A 20,862-nucleotide genomic window follows, 5' to 3' on the forward strand; every position below is an offset into this window, starting at 1 on the left:
TCTCAACTGTCAAAGGGTAGCAACTAGTAGAGAAATGGTGTCACAGAGAAAGAGAAAAGAAAACATGAGAGAAAGGAAGTGAAGAAGAGAAAGAAGAAAACACCTATATATCTTATTGTATTCAGATAGTGATAAACAAATAAATAAATTAAATAAATAATAATATCAGCAACACAGTAGTCCATTGGTTTTCAATTAATCAGTTCTTAAATCTATGCTTTAGCAGATAATTTTTTATTTTATATGCCTGTAACACCACATTATGTAATAACGCCCCCAATAGGAAGTAATGTAACTCATTTTCACTTCTTTATGCAACAGCACTGCATTTCGTAAAAATCTGCTGCATTTTGTAAAAAAAAAAACCTTGACCAAAATATGTAATGAACTTTACCGCATGATGTAACAAGTTCTTACTTATTAAATGCAGTAACCCGCATTTTGTAATAAGTGAGACAAAATGTTAGTACTCATGAAGTAATGCGACAAAGTTTATTACACATTGCATTGAAGAATTTTATTACAAAATACGGCAGATTATCACAAAATGCAGCATTATTACATAATGAAGTGAACATTTATTACATTATTACATATTGGGGCGTTATTACAAAATGTGGTGTTTTGATGCCAGCTTTAAGACTGTACACAAAGTCAATCATCATTTTGATTCTTACATATCATCAAAGACAATCTGATCTGAGGGAAGGCACTTTTATTCACTAGAGACTAAAGTAAGGTAAAGAGAAGTCTAAGAGACTTTGCTGTTGTGTCCCTTGATTCAGCCAGGATTGAAGCTTATCTTCAAAACACACAGGAATCCCATGCACCTGCTCTGTCAGGTGTGTAGTAAACCTGTTTAGGAGGACTTGAAATCATCTGATGTTTTTCATCTCTGTTTTAATAGACATCTTTTTCAGATGACAAGTAAAGTTTGTGTCCTTCTGAGTGTGAAAGTAGAAACTGGAGAAACTCTTTGCAGTTTCAGCTGTCGCACAGAATTTTAGCATTTAGCTGAACTTCAGATTTCTGCAGGGAACTGTGGGAAACAGCAGGATTCAGGAGAGGCATCATATGACCTTATGTCCTCTCGCCAGACTCTGCTCTGTATCATTTTATTTGTTTACACAATGTTGTCACAATGCATCACCAGGGAGACCTAATCTGTGTGTGCATCTCCCTCTCCTCATGTGTGTCTGTGTGTCTCTTTCTAGGTTTTGACCTTGTACGCTGCGAGGAACCAGGCACCCCAAGTTATGGCTACAAGATCCAGGACGACGGTCATTTCGCCAACACTTTTGTCCTGTACTCCTGTAACCCTGGATACAGTCTCCATGGCAGCAGCACGCTGACCTGTCTGAGCGGGGATAGGCGGGTCTGGGACAAACCACTTCCTTCCTGTATTGGTAAGTAAGCCAAGACATGTTTAGGTTACATCAATATCAACAGTAGAGCCACAGGAGCTGAGTTGTTATCCAGAGAGTGACTCCATATTTTAACATGAATGAATTAAAAATAAAGAAGAAAGGAAGTAGCTCTGACAGCTCCTCCTGTCTGCTGTAGATCTCCACAAAGGGCATGATGTCTTTAAGAGGGAGCCAGAGAACAAGTATTGAGTCAATAAAGGTGTATTCAGGCTGAATCAACACTCTGTGGGAAATAACTAATACAGCACTGTGGGTAAAAACAGCCTCTGCTGATCCATCAACCTGTGCACACACAGCTCTCTGTGCTTGGACAGCAGGTTGTCACCAGGCAGGAGATTTTAGTGCACCTGGCGTCTGGGTATTTTAAGAATGGCATGGTTATGGTGCAAAAATAGGGGATGACAGTCTAAATTGAACTTTGATGAATTTATAATGTAAGCCAAGCTACTTTCTTGTAGCCTAAAGGTGCTCACAGTATTTTATGTCAAGGACTTTGACAGATACATTAGCTTTCTGTGCTATTCTCAGCTCGCACAATAAATAGAATATTCTATCAGGAGGGACTTTTTTAAAGGTGTCAGACATTGATGTGATTTAAAAGCAATGTTGATTCATCTGGAATTATGGAGTATCTTAGATACTGGACAGCACAGACAGAATGGAAGTGCGTCATCCTGGGCTTAGCTGTTAAATCTAAACCTGGTGAATAAATCTTGATATTCTTTCATGTCAACGTCTCCAGCTGCAAAAAATCCTCATGTTCTTACCTTAGCTGGTTTTCCTTGCAATAACTACTATGATAAAATGACTGATTGTGATAAAAGTAACTGGACTGGAGTCAAACCAGAGATAAATACAACTCAGTCTTTGACAGCAGGGATGATAGTACAGGTAGTCAGTCATTATTAATGTAAATATATAAAATATTAAACATGCAAACAGCTGGCTGGAACCCTGAAGAGCTGTGTGGTCTGTTGATTTAATAAGGAAAACTCAACCTTAATACACCAGGCATGTAAATGTATCACACGAGGAATATGTAATGTTGTATCAAAGTGTTATTTTATTTCAAATTGAAAGGAAACCACATAAAAAAATAACAGAGATTGAAGAAAGCCTATGAGATCTGTCCTGAAGCATAATGTAATAATGAGCCATCTCAGTGGATGCTGCTGCAAACTCCCACAACACCCGACTTTTATTTTCTGACAGTGAGAATGGAAAAAATAAAGGTCTCTTAGTTGGCATATTTGGAATAGATTTGAATATTTCCCAGGTTTTGAGGTGGATGAACTGCCAGAGGGCAGATTTAGCTTTGGTTGGCACTTGGCAGCTCTTAATTAGGTTGGAGAGGAGTGTGCCAAACGTTTCAGGTGCTGTGAAATGTTTGTTTATTTATTTATTTATTTATTTGCTTACAGACCTGTGAAAGTAGTTTCATGTTTTTGGATATAGCATGTGCAGTCAGCCACTTTCGGTTTTTGTCGTCATTCAGCGAGCACCAGTGAAGCATGAACTTGACAATTGTTGTTTGTATTGTTCTCAAATAGCTATGAAATCCTTGGAGCAGTTTTGCCTTTTTTAAGCCCATAATTCCTGCTTGTCCATAAATATTTTGTGGCTTTGCATATTTTACAAATTAAAGCACTTTCCCTGTAAGCACTTCCACCTTGCCGGGTAGACGTGGGCACTTGGCACTTGTTAATTTGGAATTCCCTGCTGCAGAGCCGAACCTTGTGTCTCTCTCTAACCTGCCAGCACACCTGAGCTCTCTTAGGTGGGACACGGCCTGATGTGGTTGCTAATGGCAACTGAAAGATCGTGTGCAAAGGTGTGTGTATGTTGGTATGAATGAGAATGAGTGTGACTTTTTTTACCTTATGTGTGTAGATCTCGGTGTTTGTGTGTACCTCTGCAGTCAGTCATTAATTTGTTGCTACTCTGTCACTGCAGAGCCACCGAGCAGGAGAAAACTGTCTGGCAGAGCCCTGGGCTAACTTTCTCTACAGCTACCTTTGTTTCTTCCTCCTGTGTCTGTCTGTGGGGGTGTTCGACTTCCTGCCTCCATGACTATTTCCCTTCCAGTGTGTCTGCATTGGTCCCACATCTTCATGTGTTATAGCATGGAGATGAGGGGATGAGGAGATGTGGAGATGGCTTTGCCTGAGGCTGTTTCTGTCTTCTCTCCCTCTCTGAGTTTGAAAAACACGGTTATATTGTATGAGTGGGTGTGTGCATTCAAATGTGTTTTGTTGCATAACTGCACAAGTGTTTTTCGAGTGAGTGTCTGGCCTTGTGTGTGATTGTGTCATTATCTGCATCCCCCTTTGTGTTTGTCATGTGAACGTGTGTTTGGGTTCAGTCTGCCTGGGGTAATGCAGCAGCAGCAGCAGCAGCAGTAGGTTGTCATGGTATTGCAGATTACAGAGCTGTGTTAATGGCACCCTCTTAACTCACAGAACATGCAGCACACATGCTGACACAGGTGCTTCCCTTTACCCGATTGTTCCCTAATCAGCACTGATCTGCCCGCTCAGTGGGCAGCCATGCATACCATGTATTATCATGATGAGTGTGAATGTACTCCCAGCTTTTCCCCCAGCTACCTGCAGTCTCCCCCTGCTCCTAACCGCTGAAAACAATATAAAAATAACTCAAAAAGTCTGTTCTCCCTTGTGCATTAAGCTGCATTTTTTCATGAAACTTTGAACACAATAGGGAGATCCCTAAGGGGAAACAGCCATCAAAGTTATTTGCCAACCTTGAAACCGTATAGCAGGAGCTTGGAAAATTCAAGGTTGATTTAATGATTCAAGCCTTTCTAAAGCGATTTTCATTTAAGTCAACCTTCACACCTCTGAGTAATTCACAGCAAAGTAGTGGAGCCGCCCCTTATGGAGATGAACTGAAATGTTAATCGGGAAGGAAAGGAGATCAGGAAAAATGATCCAGATAATCTGCTTTCATTGAATACTGTGAGCTTTAGTGGCCAAAAGTGGTGGGCACCACCAAAAAGGACCCATGAAAAAAACGTTAAGATCTGATCAGAGCCTACCAGAGTTCACCTGACTATAGGTAAAGGCAGCAGACATCTACACACAACAGCAGCAGCAGTGTATGCAGCAGCATCAAACTGAATTCAATTAAAAGCCACTGCGCTGTAAAAAAATCAGCATTATAATAAAAGTGTCTTGAGAACAAATGAGAACTCATAGACACTAAGTCCTTGAGTGATTTGTTCATAATGAAAGCATTAAATACTAATTCAGTGAATGCATTTTCCCATCCATAAAATATACTGTAGCCAAGTGGGTCGTTGTTTCAAGCTTGTCTCTCCCATTTTCTTTAATGTCTTGATGAATCATTTCAACTTAAGAATGAGTAGATTTTATTTCCATGGTCAAAGGACGAGGACACTGTCCCACAGTCCAATGAATTACTAAATAAAACTGTTTTGTCTGTTTTGTCTGTTTTTTTTGCTTTCCTGGGAAATTTTCTGCTCTTCCTCACTTCATATTAGTTTATTTCACTGGTAGAAGTGTCTGCTGACATTCACGGCTACAGAAAAAATCAATGCTAAGATGATTTCTGGCGTTAGGTCCTGACTTGAAAGGGGCTGTGAGGAGTTTCAAAGTGATCTTGAAAAAGTCTCTTTTCTAGATGTATATACCTGATCGTAATCCGCACTTTAAAACAAGATTATCAACACCAATAAAGGTTAATTTGAAATGCTACTTGGTAGCTTCCCGATAGAGATCAAGCAGGACCAGATTGATTTATGGCATGACTAGGTCTCCATGACAACACCACGCCGGCTGATGACGTTTAGTAGAGAGAAGAGAGATCTGTGTTTTTCTCTGCTGAAAACGATTTCTTCAATAAATGTTGTAGTGATGGTGAACACTGGAGCCTAACTGTCAGACAAAAAAAGGACAGAAGAGCAGAGGAAAACTAAACAAGATAGCGATAGAGCACGAGCTAAACAGGCTAAACTGTTAGTTCAATCGTTCAAACTTGAGAATCAGTAAAATGAAGAGTGAGGTTACGTTAGCTCAGCTTGGTGGATGACTTTCAGGACATAACCAGGACACATAACCTACATGTCTTACAGCACTGGGCTGTCAGTAGTGCTACAAATGGACAGCTACACTGTTAACTGTAACTTGTTGTTTCAACAAGAAAATGTGATGTAAAGGACTGCCTCAAAATTTTATGTAAGGTCAAAAATTACATTTTGTTGCAACAGAAGTTACCTTGATTTAATAAGATGTCTTGTGTCAACCTTTGTCTTAGTTTGGTTGATTTCGACTTGTTACCTGAACTTCCTCAGGTAGTTGTTTGAAATAATTAATCTATTTCAAATTAACTACAGTTTTCATTAATTTTAACCTTACATTTTTGTTTATATTAACTAAATTTGTTGGTTAACTTAACTTCTTCAGGTTGTATTTTCACATTTTAAATCTGTTCCTGGTTTGAGGTTTGTTTTGTGAAGTAATGGCTCCTGGTCCATATCATGGATGACAGACAGCACACTTATGTCATGTAGCTCAGAGAGTGTGAGGTTACCCACCAAACTCTTCACGGTGTAGAATGGTTTCATACTCCTTACTGGGAGTGACAATAAATTGTGATTCTCAAAGGCATTCTGGGTATTAACTCAACAAACTATTTTGAGGCTCCCATATCCACTATGTTCCCTCCTCACTCACAGTGACAATAACTTTTAGGTCAAAAATCACAAAGAGCATTCTGGGTAATAACTTGAAAGCTGTAGCTTTACTAAAAAGCTCAGAGGGTCTAAGGTGTGTGTGGTGAATTAGGAAACAAAGTGCAGCAGCAGACTTTTGACAGTGATCCTCAACTGTAGTGTTTGACTATGAGGACCATCAGCAAGTTTTAATGAGAAAACTTAACGAAAAAAAAGGAGTAAACTACCGATGAAAAGTCTACTTCAAGAGCAAAAACACAAGTTATTTTTAAGTCACTTATTACTACTATGCATTTTCCTTACAGGTGCAGAAATTTGATGACGTAGGCATTTGTAATCCCAAGCCCACCTGAACCCCTTTAGTGTCAAGTTGACATGCATTACTGATTTATTTGGACATAGATTTTCAAGTTGAATTACATTCTGCAGTTGAGACGACGTCAACTTATCATTAATTACAGCACATACAGCATGGCAGCAAAATGTCAACAAACGCCATGACTTCAGCCTTGTGTCCCATTAGAATCAGCTGTATAAACCATGCATTTTACTCATTTCACTTCTCCTTCTGGACTTAAACAAAGGAGATAAAACCAGTCACTGTTTGGGTTTAGCAGGTATCCAAAAATGTTTCCTCAAGCTGTCATTGTACGAGCACAGCACAAACTAATCAGAGCTCCTACCGCTCAGATCCTGGATCCTGGAATAAGTCATTAAAGGACTAGCTCATGAGGCTAAAGGAGACCTTACTTCATGCAATTTGACACTGTATATTTTTAGCCTGGCTGAGCTGAGGTTACGGGTCAGGTCTTGAGTGGGAGAGCCAAGGTGAAGCTGATCAGACCTCTATTTACAAGGGACACTTTAAAATGTTAATAGAAAACAAATTGAAAGTGCAAGAGCAACTGAGTCACAGAGTCATAGCCAACGCGTGTTAAACAAGGCCGTTTTTATTAAGTGCAGCTTTAAAGGCTTATTTTGTAACATTATGATGAGTAAATTCAGTGATATGTCAAATGCAGTGTAAGTGTATTTAAAATGAGATGTAATGGCAGAGAGCTAAATTGTTTGTAATATCGAGCAGAAAGTGTTTTCTCCATGGTTAGTGTTGGGGTCTGCTTTGCCTAATGAGCCAGTATTGTTGCTTTGTTTGTTTATGTTTGAGTCATATGGGTTACGGAGTCTTATATTCTGTGGGTTTTATTTGTGTTGATCTATTTTTTTTTCATCTCTCATGTTATCATGGTAGTCCCAGTAATGTTCAGCCCTCTCTGTCGTGTCTTTGCAGCCGAGTGTGGAGGTCACATAACTGGGGCAGTGTCTGGACGGATTTTGTCTCCGGGATACCCTGCTCCATATGACAACAACCTCCACTGTACCTGGACTATAGAGGCAGACACAGGCAAGACTATCAGGTAATTAAAAGCAGTTGGACTTACTCTGAGGCTGCTGGGAGTATGATGATGATGGCCTGTAGGTATCTGTCAGGGTTTTTTTTCCTTCTTCCTCTTTTTTCCCTTCTTTGGACACTTCAAATAGGCTTCAAGGTAAAAATAACACACGCAAAAACAAGACTGTCAGGAAATGATGCATTCTATAATTATAGATACATGTTCCCTGTCAAACAACTGCTGTGTCGGAGATTACACCACATTCTTCATTGTGTCAGCATTATGTTTTGAAACACGCCATCGCCACAGCTGACATTCCTCTGAGTGTGTATATTGGTTAGATCTGTCTATTGTCAGCAGTGCTCCTATTTATATCTTGATATGATTATGCTAAAACTGCTGCTTTGCAAACATATGTTAATGATCTTATTGGGTCATTAATCTTCTGATTTCTGTGTTCCCGTCCAGTCTTCACTTCATCGTCTTTGACACCGAAGTTGGCCACGATATCCTGAGAGTTTGGGATGGACCATCGGGGCCATCAGACGGAGGGATCCTGCTGAAGGAATGGTCCGGCCCTGCCTTACCGGAAGACATCCACTCGACTTTCAACATACTCACACTGCAGTTTGACTCTGATTATTTCATCAGCAAGCAAGGATTTTCTATACAATTCTCCAGTGAGTAGATTTGATTCTTAAATTGGATTTTTAAACTCAGCGTTCACTTGAGACAGAAAACTCAAAGTGACAGAAAACAGTCAAAAGATTTGCCGTGATTCCACTTAATAACTGAATTGGGTGGCATGCCTAACTCTATCCCTGCATCCATTTATGAAAAAAAACTGAATTTAATTAGCAATTAAATGAGCTAATTAACAAACTCGGCAGTCATCACATTTACAGTTTCTTAGTTATTACATAAACCTCATTTATATTAGCTTTAAGGTAATTAATCTAGAAATAATGCTGCACTTAACAGGATTTACAAAAAAAACCTTCAGCCAAAGAATCAAATTAGAAATGTAATACCTCACTCAGGGACCTGAGCTCACATGTTCTGGAGGAGCTCACCAGAGACATGTGGCTCTTTTAAAAGGAAATCAGGATCTGCTGTAATAAATCATGGAGTGCTGATTCAATTCAGGTTATCTCACAGCATAATGAACCGTCTCCTTGAGATACACTGGCTCAGTCCATTAATAGTAATGATAGTTATCAATTAATCATCATTTCATTAACCATATGATATACTGATGCAAAAGGTATTTCTCATGTTTATTATTTGAGTGTTTCATGTTGTATTTGTGCATTCAACTGTAAACCTCAAACAGTTTCTGCTGTTGTTCCCACTTTTCTGAAAGACAGGGCTATTTGCTTTTTCAGGGAAAAAGGACTTTCACTGTGACCAAAGTCACTTGTCAAGAGTTAGCGCAACACTGCAGAGTCACGACCATGTCACCCCTTCAGCTGCATATTCACATCAGCATGAACACACGCTTGTGCTTGTTCCACTTACGCAGCGATTTATATCCAGCACTTGCTCTTTAACTTTCATACATAAACATGCTCATGCTTACACATGGGCACAAAACTTCTACACACACACCAGTCTGAGAGGTTTTTTTTCTAAATATGCATGTTTCCAGCTATAAATATTTACATCCAAAGCTTGTTGTCCCTCACACATTATTTGTTTTCCTGTTATTTACATTTTGAAACAAACATTTGCACTTGCAATCAAATTAATCAGCTCATTTTTCCCCATTACTATGGTAATTGCTGTTCATATTTACCCCTTTATTGATTTCCCAAAGTGAAGGTAATGGTATTTACCTGGTGAGATTTTAATGATTTTTAGGGGTGATCTTTTTGTAGATGTCTCTTCATTTTGTCTGTCCACCCACTTTGACCTACTCATGTCCCAGTTGTCATTTCTTCCTGATCAATACATGAATGAAAACCCTTTTATCTAGTGTAACAAAAAATAAACTTTAATTCTAGATTGAACTGGTACTGTGTGTCAGAATAGCCGCACAGGAGATAATTCTGTGAACTGTAGTATAGAAGGTCAGTTTCTTACAGTTGTTTTTTCATTATGACTTTTAGGAAGATAGAATTTCTAAAGTATGGTCTCTTGGAGAGTGCTGTTACTTTAATCTGAAATTAGAGGTTTTGAATCTCTGTGGTCCCTGAGAAACAGGTATTGTTTATTTTGTTGGCCAAGAAGGAAAAGTCCTATAAGACTGTTTCAGCGGCCTGAGGTTAAAGGGATATAATTATCTATGATCACAGGAGTGGCTGATTATACCAACAGGTTTAAATGTTATAACTTTTTGCTGCACAGAAAGGATATAGGCTCAACTTCTTCTTGACTTTAGTCAAGCAAAAAGTTAGTTCAGAGTCAGCACTGATACAGGAACTGCCATATTCAGGCAACAAAATGTCTTTAAGGCAAGATCCAAGTTCCACACTGTCTATCTTGACAATTCAAAGCTACACTTTCTCTCAGTCTTTTAGATGTGCTGGACTCCAGGTTTAGAACTGCATACATAAAAAAAGGATGGCAAAGTTGTAATTCTGCTATGCACCCATCATCTCAGACCCTGACAGGATTTTTCCCTGCCACTTGAATCCCTTTGAATACAACACATTTGAGTTAGAATGAAGTTAGGATTTATACATTAAGGATTCTGGGTTTTAATATTGGAAGAAATTGAGCCATAGCTGAGAGAAGATCTTTATTGCATTTAAACCAAACTGTTGCTAAACTCTAAACTGACAGATGCTCAACATGAGAGAGGGCCCATTTATACAAAATCAGGACACTGGTAAAATGAGATTGAACCTGGTGGGATTATTAATTTAGTTAGTGGTCAAGTGTACATTAGTTTAATAATCAAGAGATATTAATCCTCACAATCTGCCAATCATATGCCCTGTAATGCCACATTATATAATAAAGCCCTAATATGTAATAATGTCATAAATAGTCGCCACATTTTGTAATAAAATTCTTGAACACAATATGTAATAAACTTTGCCACATTATGTAATAAGTTTTTAACGCATTGCATCACTTATTACAAAATGTGGGTTCCTGCATGTAATAAGTAAGAACTTATTACAAAATGCGCCAAAGTTTGTTACATATTACATTCAGTAATTTTATCACAAAATATGGCAGATTGTTACGAAATGCGTTGCTATTACATAATAAAGCGAAAATGTATACATTATTACATATTGGGGGCCCGAACTACTTGACTACAGTTTAGTATTTTACTTCTTTCCTTGAGGCTGAGAGGTAGCAACACTGCTCTCTATCTGCCAAGAGTTGGTCAACATTAAAGTCTTTCTTCTACATTCTCCAGCAACTACAGCAACAACCTGCAATGACCCGGGCATCCCTGTGAATGGCTCTCGATACGGAGACAGCAAGGAGCCTGGGGACAGTATGACGTTCCAGTGTGATCCAGGTTACCAGCTGCAGGGCCAGGACACCATCACGTGTGTTCGGATGGATAACAGATTCTACTGGCAGCCTGACCCTCCCACATGTATAGGTAGGTGTACAATAACAAACAGATATTAAAGGGAATAAAATATGTCACCCTTAAAAAGAGGACTGCTTATGAAAAAGGCACCAGATAAAAGATATGAAAGTTTTTTTGGTTACAGACAACAACACTTACTCCGACAATACATCAGTCAATGGAAGACTGACTGCGTAGTCTCTGGAGGTGGAATAATCCAGAGTTGTTTCTCAAGTCTGAAGTGTAGGGAGTAAACAACAAACATGACAGTTCAACTCCCACAGGGACTCCAGTGTTGCTGTGCCACATCTGACATACTTCTCCGCAGGCAAATCAAGTGAAGCCTGCTGGTGAGGTGATCGCTAATCCCCAAATGATGCTGCTGCAGGAGTGTTAGATGCTTTTTTCAGTTTGGAGGCATGCTCTTTACGATCAAGGACGAGTTGAACAGGTGCTGAGGAAACAGTGGTTGTGATAACATCAAACAGTGTTGCAGTGGAAGATGGGAAAAGTTCAGCACGGACCTCAAAAGCTTTCTTTACTTGAGATAGGGAGAGGATGAGGCTGTGGAAAAAAGGGTGGTCAGATATTTAGAATCACAGAAGAGTACAGACAGCTTTAGGGGTCTCTATTTCAGAGCCTTTGGAAAAACCAGAGCTTGTTTGCTCTTTTTCTCTATTATCACCAGCACTGAGCCTCCCTGCTGCTTTTAGCCCAGCGAGCTTCCACATCCCACTCCACACCTCATTCACACAATTCTACTGCAGTTTTTTTTTTTTTTATCTTTTCACTCCCCCACTTTCAGGTGTACTTTCCTTCCTTTATTTTCTCCTGCTACCGAGTGAGACACACTTGAGTCGCTTGGCAAAAAAAGAAAGTGACTTTAAGATCTGAAGGGTGGCTTTATAGAGACAGAGAATGTAAAAAAGGAAGCCATGAAAAGAATTACCTGGAATGCAGCTGTAGCTCTTTGGTGTCTTCACCATGCAATGAAAATAAATTCATTAACTCCCTGTTAGCCTTATTTACTGCTGCATTATTTTCTTTTTTGGCATAAAAAGAGAGCCATGTCACAATAGTCAGAATATTCATTTGATTTGGGTAAACAGATGAAGAAAAATGACATGAGTTTATCATGAAGATCTTGAGTTTTCTTTTTCTGCCGCTGATCAGGATGAGACATGATTTGAGAGGCAGCTAAAGGTTGACTTAAAATGACCGGAACAAGCATGAGAGAAATCCCTCACACAGCAATCTCCAAACCTTTTTTCAGTCATATGGGATCAAATACTAAGCTGTCTGTTATTCAGGTGAAGTCGACAGTTAGCGTAAAAAAAAAATCCAGTGAAGACTTTTCCATGTTGCACTTCCCCCCAGGGTGCCCTTCGCCATTGTCCTCTGTTTTAAGGGCCTAGGAGAAGGGGTAAAAAAAAATCATTGCTTTGAAACAAGATGCCACTCGATCCTTGCTACATTATCCCCCCTAACTGCTCGCTAGCTTTCGTAGGCAGAGCTACTGTTTATATACTTTCGAACAAAACACATTTTTACAAAGTGATGATAAACTAATGTCAGATTAGGGTGATGAATTCACAGCAAACACACCTCACTATGATGTCCTGCATTACATGAGTAATAAGACATCTAAGCTATGAAAAGTGAATGCTTGTGGATACTGTAGCATTAGCTTATCATAGCTTATGTAGCTATGCAGTTCCTGAATACAGCTTATCTGTCTAATCATTCATGAAATGCAGGCCATTGTAGTGAAATCTGTTTGTTGTGAATTTGTCACCCTGGTCTGGCATCGGTGTAGCTATTGTTAGCTATAGCTGTAGCTGTCACTATAGCAGCATTAGCTAGATTGCTAAAACGAGCAATTTCTAAATATTACCACCAATTCAAAACATTGCTAATATTTACTTGGAGTAGCAAAGGATTGGATATCCTTGGAAATTTGTCATACCTCCTTGGTTTCAAGTAAGGCCCCGGTTTGTCTTCATTTCAAGGGCTGTGTGGGCCTACCCCTTCACATGACGGAGAATTGGAACACCCTTTTCGAGACGTGCACATGGTCCCAAGGACCAAGGGATTTTGGATTAGCCCAATGTCTCAGTTCAACAGTTGACAGCACGTTACAAAGATGCTTCACTCTTGCTCACTACACTGATATAAGAATAAGAAAAAAAATATATTTATTCTTGTTATTTACTAGCATTACATGGGTCAAATGCTTTCTGAAATAACAACAGGCTAAAGATTTGTACAGGGTGAAATCTGATGCATTCCAGGAAGCTGGGAAATGTAACCGCTGATTGGCATCTGTGACACTTTGTCAGGCTGATTCATTGCAATTAAAATTTTTGATCTAAAACAGATTGTTAGAGGCTCTTGTATTCAGATATCTTGGATAGATAAATAAACCTTTGTTAGATTCCAACACTTGGAAAGCAAAATATCATTATGACTGTTTGTGTTACTTGCTCCTCTTTCCACACAAACCTTTCAATACAAACCTTCCATACAAATGGAAACCAGAAAACAACTAGACTTAAAATCAAGATCCTTAAAATGAGTCTTCATTTTATGTGAATTTTGTTATAAGAGATTATGCAGCAAGTAGCGCTGTATTCACACAGATTTTCCCCTCTTGCTTGATGCCACGGTCTATCTTCATGGTTCCTATCAGGAGGAGTTATCACAGTGGCCAGATAACTTTCCATGCAACCATGTCTGTGAGACACATTACACCTTATTACTGATGTTCCCTCTGACTCCTTACCGATGACCTCACATTTACCATGCGGTTGATAACATATAAGGCTTTAAGTGTATACGTGCACTGCTTCCCTCCTTTGCACTTCCCCTCCAGCTGTGAATCCCCGAGTGTTCAAAAGCTCTAGAGATTAGACCAGCATTACACACAACAGCCGAGTGTTGAACAGTGTGTCTGCCTCTGAGTGATTTGCAACTGTTAATGCCTTTGTTTACGTATTTTTCACCGTTGATAATCTGTTCACACCCACCTGCCACCCCCAAGACACCTCTCCATGTTTCACATTCTTCCTTCGCATCACCAAATTGCTGCTTGAATGCATCTATCTGTCTCTCTTGCCAATAGCTCTTTCCTGCTCTCTGGCTTGTTGTGGGATGACAGGGCCGTTAGGGGTAATTTTCCCCGCTAACTACCCCCAGTCATACCCTCCGTAACTAAATCTCACTGTTTCTTTCTGGTCTTCCTTCTCTCCAGCTTCCTGTTTAGGTAATATCAGTGATCCTCCAGGAGTAATTCTTTCCCCCCTAACCGACCCCTGCCATACTCCCCATCACGGACTTACTCTCCTACACTCGGCCTACCTGTGGGGGTTGTATGAGTGGTCAATAAGGGGTGATTCTCTTGCTGAATTACTCTGGGCCCAGTGCCCCAGTGCTGTGTAATCATCTTTCTCCTTTCCTCTCTTTCTCTCTGCTTGTCTCTCTCCCTCAAGCAACATGTGGGGGCAACGTCAGCGGGCCTTCAGGAGTGATTCTGTCCCCTAACTATCCCCAGCCTTACCCCGCTGGGAAGGAGTGTGATTGGAGAATCAGAGTCAACCCTGACTTTGTCATTGCACTCATCTTCAAAAGGTAGGCCACCTGAATAGAAATCATGGCTCTATTTATTTATTTATTTTGTGTGTGTGTGTGTGTGTGTGTGTGTGTGTGTGTGTGTGTGTGTGTGTGTGTGTGTGTGTGTGTGTGTGTGTGTGTGTGTGTGTGTGTGTGTGCGTGTGTGTTTGTGTTTGTGTGTGTGTGTGCACATGACCACTTGTATCTACCAACAGGCATGCTGAGGCTTTAACCCTTTCTGAAACTCAAGTCGATAAGGTGTAGGATTTCAGATATAAAACCCAAATATTTTTGCAAAGTTGTTTTGATCCAAGATTCAACCTTTATGTTGGGTTTTAGTTTAGTAAGACATGCTTAGGTTTGTAATGCATAATCAAATGTTTCATTTCATCACAAAAGCTGAATAGCAGATATTCTGCTTTTCATACTTCACATTAGCTTCTAATGCAGGCAAATTACTGAAAGGTGAGTAGTGCCATGTTAGAGCCATGAACGTAATGACCTGAAAATGTTTTTTTTTTTTTTAAATAAAGCTTATAGTGTAACAAATGGTTGATAATGTAACAGAAGTGCTCAGCCAAAACCCAAAATGTAATAACTGAACCAAGATGTAGTAAGTTTTTGCCTAAAATGTAACAACTTGGTACATTTTTACATTTTTGGTTTCCTTACTTTTTTTCTTTTTACATTTTAGGTTCATCTCCTTTGTTACTTTATGAGTCAGATGTTACATTTTTGGTTTTATAACTTTTTTTTTTTAAATCACATTTTGGGTCATTGTTACGTTTCAGGCTTGTTAGAGCCCAAAATGTAACAATGACCAGAAATTTAACAATGACCTGAAATGTAATTTAAAAAAACATGTTATAAAACCAGAAATGTAATAACTTAGCTACAATGTAACAAAGGTGGTGAGCCCAAAATGAAAACAAGAAAAAATGTTAATAACTTTGTGCAGTATGTGTATTGTAAAATAACTTTTTGCCCAAATGTAAAATCTTGTTTCATTTGGGGTGGATATAACATTTTGGGTTTTATTACATTTTTTAAAATTATTTATTTATTTTTTTTACATTTTGGGTCATTGCTACATTCTGGGTTGTTGGTATATTTTGGGCTCTAACAGGGCTTTAACATAGCCTTCCCATTTTATGTATTAGTGGAGTACAGGGATGCATTGGTCTTGTACCGGTACTCAAAAAGTAAGGTTGGACAAATTACCAATCCATTGGACAGATCTACAACCATTATTGTGGACTACGTCATCGGCGTAGGTTGGTGCCGTGTCAGTGTGTGCTAAATGGCAGGTGTTGAGTACAGTGGGGAGTGTCTCAGCTAATGTTACATGTTCTTCTAACTGCTATATAAATTGACTTATTAAGATTTTTAATGTTGTAAAGTGTTGATATTGTTTATGCGTTTCAGAAATTTCCATACAAACTTTTGTAGCCTTACACCTTGAACAGAGCTCACATGCTTCTTTACATAGAAAAAATGCTCTCATGGTCTGCTGCTTAGTTGGTCTGCTTACATTTTAAAACAGAATCAAACCTAAACCTCCTGTTTTAACATTTTCTGAACATGTCATAGCAGTGACAGACTAAAGGGAAGAAATCAGAGTTATCTGGAATATCTTTTTTCCAGCAGCTTAATTTTGCCAAAGTAAAATTTAATTAAAAGTACTGAATACTCAAAGAAATATTGATGATATATCAATACTTGATTAGGGTTGTGATTCTCCTCCAGTAAAACATAAACAAGGCTGAGTGATCATAAATATATTTTATGTAAGAGAAATAGAAAGTGTGAGAAGTATTTCTAACAAATCATAAATAACTCTGAAACTTGGGTGATGAGAAAGCAAAAGCAAGCTGTGTTTCCCTTCAACTTTGAGGCAATATGTCAGAAACAAACACATCAGTGCTGAGCAATAGTCTCACAGATGATATAAATTTTTAATTAGATCGTCCAAATACCTGAGAAAACCTTCTAAATTACAAAGTTAAAGATTCAGGGGATAGACAGAGTCCCAAAGGCAATTTTTCTGAAATATGTTTTTCTTCTGGCCTACATTTAAAAATGTATCAACCCCCATGGACTTGGTTCATGAGTTTATTTTAAGTTTACTTCTGAGTGTGGACTTTGAATGACTCACTGTTGTCCACACAGGGTAAAAACAAATCTGCGCTGTGTTGTCAGGGATCAGGCCAAGTTTAGAATAATGTTAATTAACACACAGTTAAGGTCCATGTAGGCAACACAAATCCATTTGGGTGGGTAAAACAGCTCAAAGACATTACATGAGACTAATAAACCACATTAAAATCACATTCTTCCACACATTTGTGCTTTTACTTGTTCATTAGAGTAAGCATGGAGTTAATTTGGATGCAGCCCCATGAAGTACATGTTTTTGTTCAGGATCTTTTCTTTTAGCTGTATTTAGATGTAAATCTGCAACAACATTTTGTTTATTCAAAAAAAAAAATAAATAAATAAAAAAAAAAAGGAGAAGGGGAACCCATGAGCAATTTGAAGAGATTTATGTCATGTTCAGTGTTATGGTACTGAGTAACAGAACACAGTGTTTATTTACATTTTAAGCCCTGATTGTGTCCCAGTCGTAAATATTTTATCACTCTCTGTGGTCAGGGGCTTAAGACAGAAGAGAAAATGAAGATGGGGGAATCACATATAGCAAAAGAGATAAAAGGAAAGCAGACTATCTCCAGATTGCCAAAGGAGGAAAAATGACCCAATTTTGTCTTCATGTTTTCCATCTGTACAGATCGTTTCCTTGTTGTTACTTCACTGTTATAACACCAAAGCTGTTTTTATTTCATTCTTAACGAAGTTGAGTTTTGTTGTGAATGTTTTGTCATTATTTATATAATCCAAAGAAATTATGTGCTTTAGAGAACAGCTGCCACATACCTTTGTTGATTGATTTACTGATTTATCAATCTTGAAATCAGAGTACATTATGTGGGGATCTTAAACTCATTTTGTGGGATAATATCTAAGTACATTGAGCATAAAACCTTATTTAACCTCGTGAAAATGACATTTATGAAGAGTTATTATTATATTATACTTCTCTGTAAGATTTCCAAAGGTGTTATTACTTTTAATAACTATACTGTGGACCAACGTCTCCCAGTCAGTGGTCAGATGTGACTGTGCTCTCAACATGAGTGAAGTGATTGGTCTGTAGCTGTATAATTATCCTCAAGCTAGCTAAAAACAAGATTTACATTGATATGGATTAAGGTCTTAACTTTTAACTCACCCTTTTGTTTTTTCTGCTGCGGTCATGTGAGGTGATAGTGCTGTTCTGCTCAGTGAGATCTTTATGTTGTTTTTATGACATTTAGTAGCTTAAGCATTTAGACCCTGAATTTTATTACCAATGCAAAAGGTATTAGCAGGGATCATTTTAATGCTTTGTCAGTGCAAAAAGGGGCTTATGTGCAGTTAAGCCCATTGTGCATGAGATACAAACACAGTGCTTAAACCTGAGCATTCTTTGCACTCATTTTGACTTTGACAATGATTACAGATGGTGTTTTTTAAGTGCAAAAAGTACACTTTAATGATAAATCCTCATTAAGACAAAGTTTCTCAAACTTTCTCCAGCTCTTTTATGAAACAGATGATTCAGTGTTTTATTGTAGTTGTGGTTTTCAGCCACATTTACCTTCCAGCTGAAAAAGAAGCATACTACACAAAATGTATATAAACGTGCAAAGCTCACTATAAATCATCAGCAAAGAAGAGAAGACAGATCCACACCACTCACACATCAACATCACAACACAACAAAACCAAAGGCACAATCACCAGGAATTAAAGATGATGTTATATACAATTGTGGCCAAACTTGTGCACATGACAGATCTTAGAACTTTGACCTTTTTTGCCTCCAAATCATGATCAATAAACATGCAGATAGTTTATCTGAACACAAAGAAATCAGATGACCTAAACACCCTTCTTATTGCTCTATTCTGTGAAATATAGAGCCTAGTGACATTATGATAACTGTAGATATTTAATTCGTTTTAAGGGTATATTAATGGCCAATTTGATAAAAAAAACTGAAACCTCTTAAATGTGCCCAGTGTTCTAATTTTGGCCCCCACCCCATGTACTGTATGTGTTTTATTCGTTAACTTCGCTGCATAATATGTTTGGCAGGTATTCGAGGCGAAATGAGATTGGTGTGATGTGAGTTGTTGAGCTAGACCTTGCTATCAGTCTTCCAGCAGCGTTTTAGATCGACTGTAGATTGTTGAAGGAGTACTCATCCAGGCAGGTGAGGGGGAATTGCAATCATGGACACAGAGATGTGAAAGAATGAACAAGCATTTTAAACTCAGCTCATGAGACCAAAGATTTCAGTTTTTTCAACCTCAGGGAACAAAAACAGGTTCATGACTTGATATGTTGGTCTATCAGCATAACCTGAAAAGAGACTTATTGGACTTTTTAAATTTTAATTTTGCAGAAGCAAATTATATTTGAATACAGGTGTGTTCATGCTGTAATAAACATTTTTGACATAAATGGAAAACCAGTGATGTATGATAATTACAGCAGGTTTAATAACTCAAAAACAAAAAAAAGGTTTAAAAGAGATAAAAGGATTTATACTATAATTTTGATTTCATACTCTTGATTCAGATTCTACTCTTGATTCTTGATTCTTGGGCTGCATGGTGGCGCAACGGTTAGCGCTGCAGCCTCACAGCAAGGAGGTCACCGGTTCGATTTCAAGCTTGGCTGGTGTCCTTTCTGTGTGGAGTTTGTATGTTCTCCCTGTGCTTGTGTTGGTTCTCTCCGGGTTCTCCAGCTTCCTCCCACAGTCCAAAAAAATGCTCATCAGGTTCATTGAACACTCGAAATTGTCCATAGGTGTGAGTGAGTGAGTGAGTGAGTGAATAGTTGTCTGTCTCTATGTGTCAGCCCTGTGATTGGCTGGCGGCCAGTCCAGGGTGTACCCCGCCTCTCGCCCAATGACAGCTGGGATAGGCTCTAGCCACCCGCCAGCCTGAACAGGATAAGCAGTTCAGAAAAAGATGAATGAATGATTCGGGTCTTTAGAGATCAGTGTGGGGGGTATACAAACAAAAGCCTCAATGGAGAGTGTACCTTTAGTTGAAAGGTGAGACAACAATGTAACATGCACTGAAATGTCTCATTCAAAGGTGTCTTTTATCCAATGTAATGTACAGTGCAACAGGTGTTTGACGCGTTAAAGTGAATAAATCAGATGGAATCAGGTGTCTCTTTCTGTGGAGACTCTACAGCACCTGCTGTTTCAAACTCCACAACAAGCTTTTGTGCTGTTTCTGTACTTTTACACTTCAGCTGCAGAACCTGTCTCCTATTTCTCCCTTTACTCTTTTTTCTTTGCACCAACATGCTACATGGGTATACCTTTACACACACACACACACACACACACACACACACACACACACACACACACACACACACACTGTATGCATGCGTGTGTGTGTGTGTGTGTGTGTGTGTGTGTGTGTGTGTGTGTGTGTGTGTGTGTGTGTGTGTGTGTGTGTGTGTGTGTGTGTGCGTGTGTGTGTGTGTGTGTGTAGGTATTCAAGTGTGTGTCTGTGCTTACAAATTTGTCTCTGTTTGACAGGTGGGAGACAGGGCTAACACAACCACTGTCAGAGCAAACACAGAGTCCTTATGTCAGTGTGTGTGTTTGTGTGTATATGCGTGTGTGTGTATACACTGTACCCTCATGAGGGCCAGTTGTCTTCATGTATGTGTAGAGAGATGAGGACAGGCTGTCAGAGTAAAAACCAGCAGAACTTTCAGAAAGAAACAACATGCCTCAGCAGCTGTAGGCTCAGGCTGCAGGTATAAAAATTCTGTGTACATATTTCAGGGTTCGTACAGGTCCTTGAAATCCTTGAAAATGCTTATTTTTTCATGTTGTGTTTTCAAGGTTTGAAAAGTACTTGATTTTCTATTCAAGTGCTTGAGAATGCTTGAATTTATAATCGTATATAACTCAATACTCAGCTTCCTAACTCAACAGATCGATCAAATAGAGAGAAACAGAATAAAATTGTGGGGGAAAAAACGTTCCATCTGATGGGCTCGCGGGTGTAACATAACTGGTCTGTTTATATGTGCGTTGTGACGTCTCCCCCATGA

General features: G+C 38.9%; 1 protein-coding gene across 1 annotated transcript in view; it reads left to right on the forward strand.

Moving 5' to 3' along the window:
* Positions 1 to 20,862, forward strand: part of LOC141787362 (CUB and sushi domain-containing protein 1-like) — a 580,923-nt gene that overhangs the window by 428,701 nt on the left and 131,360 nt on the right. Inside the window, exons 26-30 of the mRNA XM_074665649.1 lie at positions 1,215 to 1,406; positions 7,427 to 7,553; positions 7,998 to 8,209; positions 10,903 to 11,094; positions 14,553 to 14,691. Coding sequence (XP_074521750.1) covers positions 1,215 to 1,406; positions 7,427 to 7,553; positions 7,998 to 8,209; positions 10,903 to 11,094; positions 14,553 to 14,691 — 862 coding nt within the window. The remainder of the gene's footprint in view (positions 1 to 1,214; positions 1,407 to 7,426; positions 7,554 to 7,997; positions 8,210 to 10,902; positions 11,095 to 14,552; positions 14,692 to 20,862) is intronic.

The sequence above is a fragment of the Halichoeres trimaculatus genome, unplaced genomic scaffold (genome assembly GCF_033239565.1).
Source record: "Halichoeres trimaculatus isolate MK-OKI-2021-1 unplaced genomic scaffold, fHalTri1.1 fHalTri1_scaffold_3, whole genome shotgun sequence".
NCBI classification, from domain to species: domain Eukaryota; kingdom Metazoa; phylum Chordata; class Actinopteri; order Labriformes; family Labridae; genus Halichoeres; species Halichoeres trimaculatus.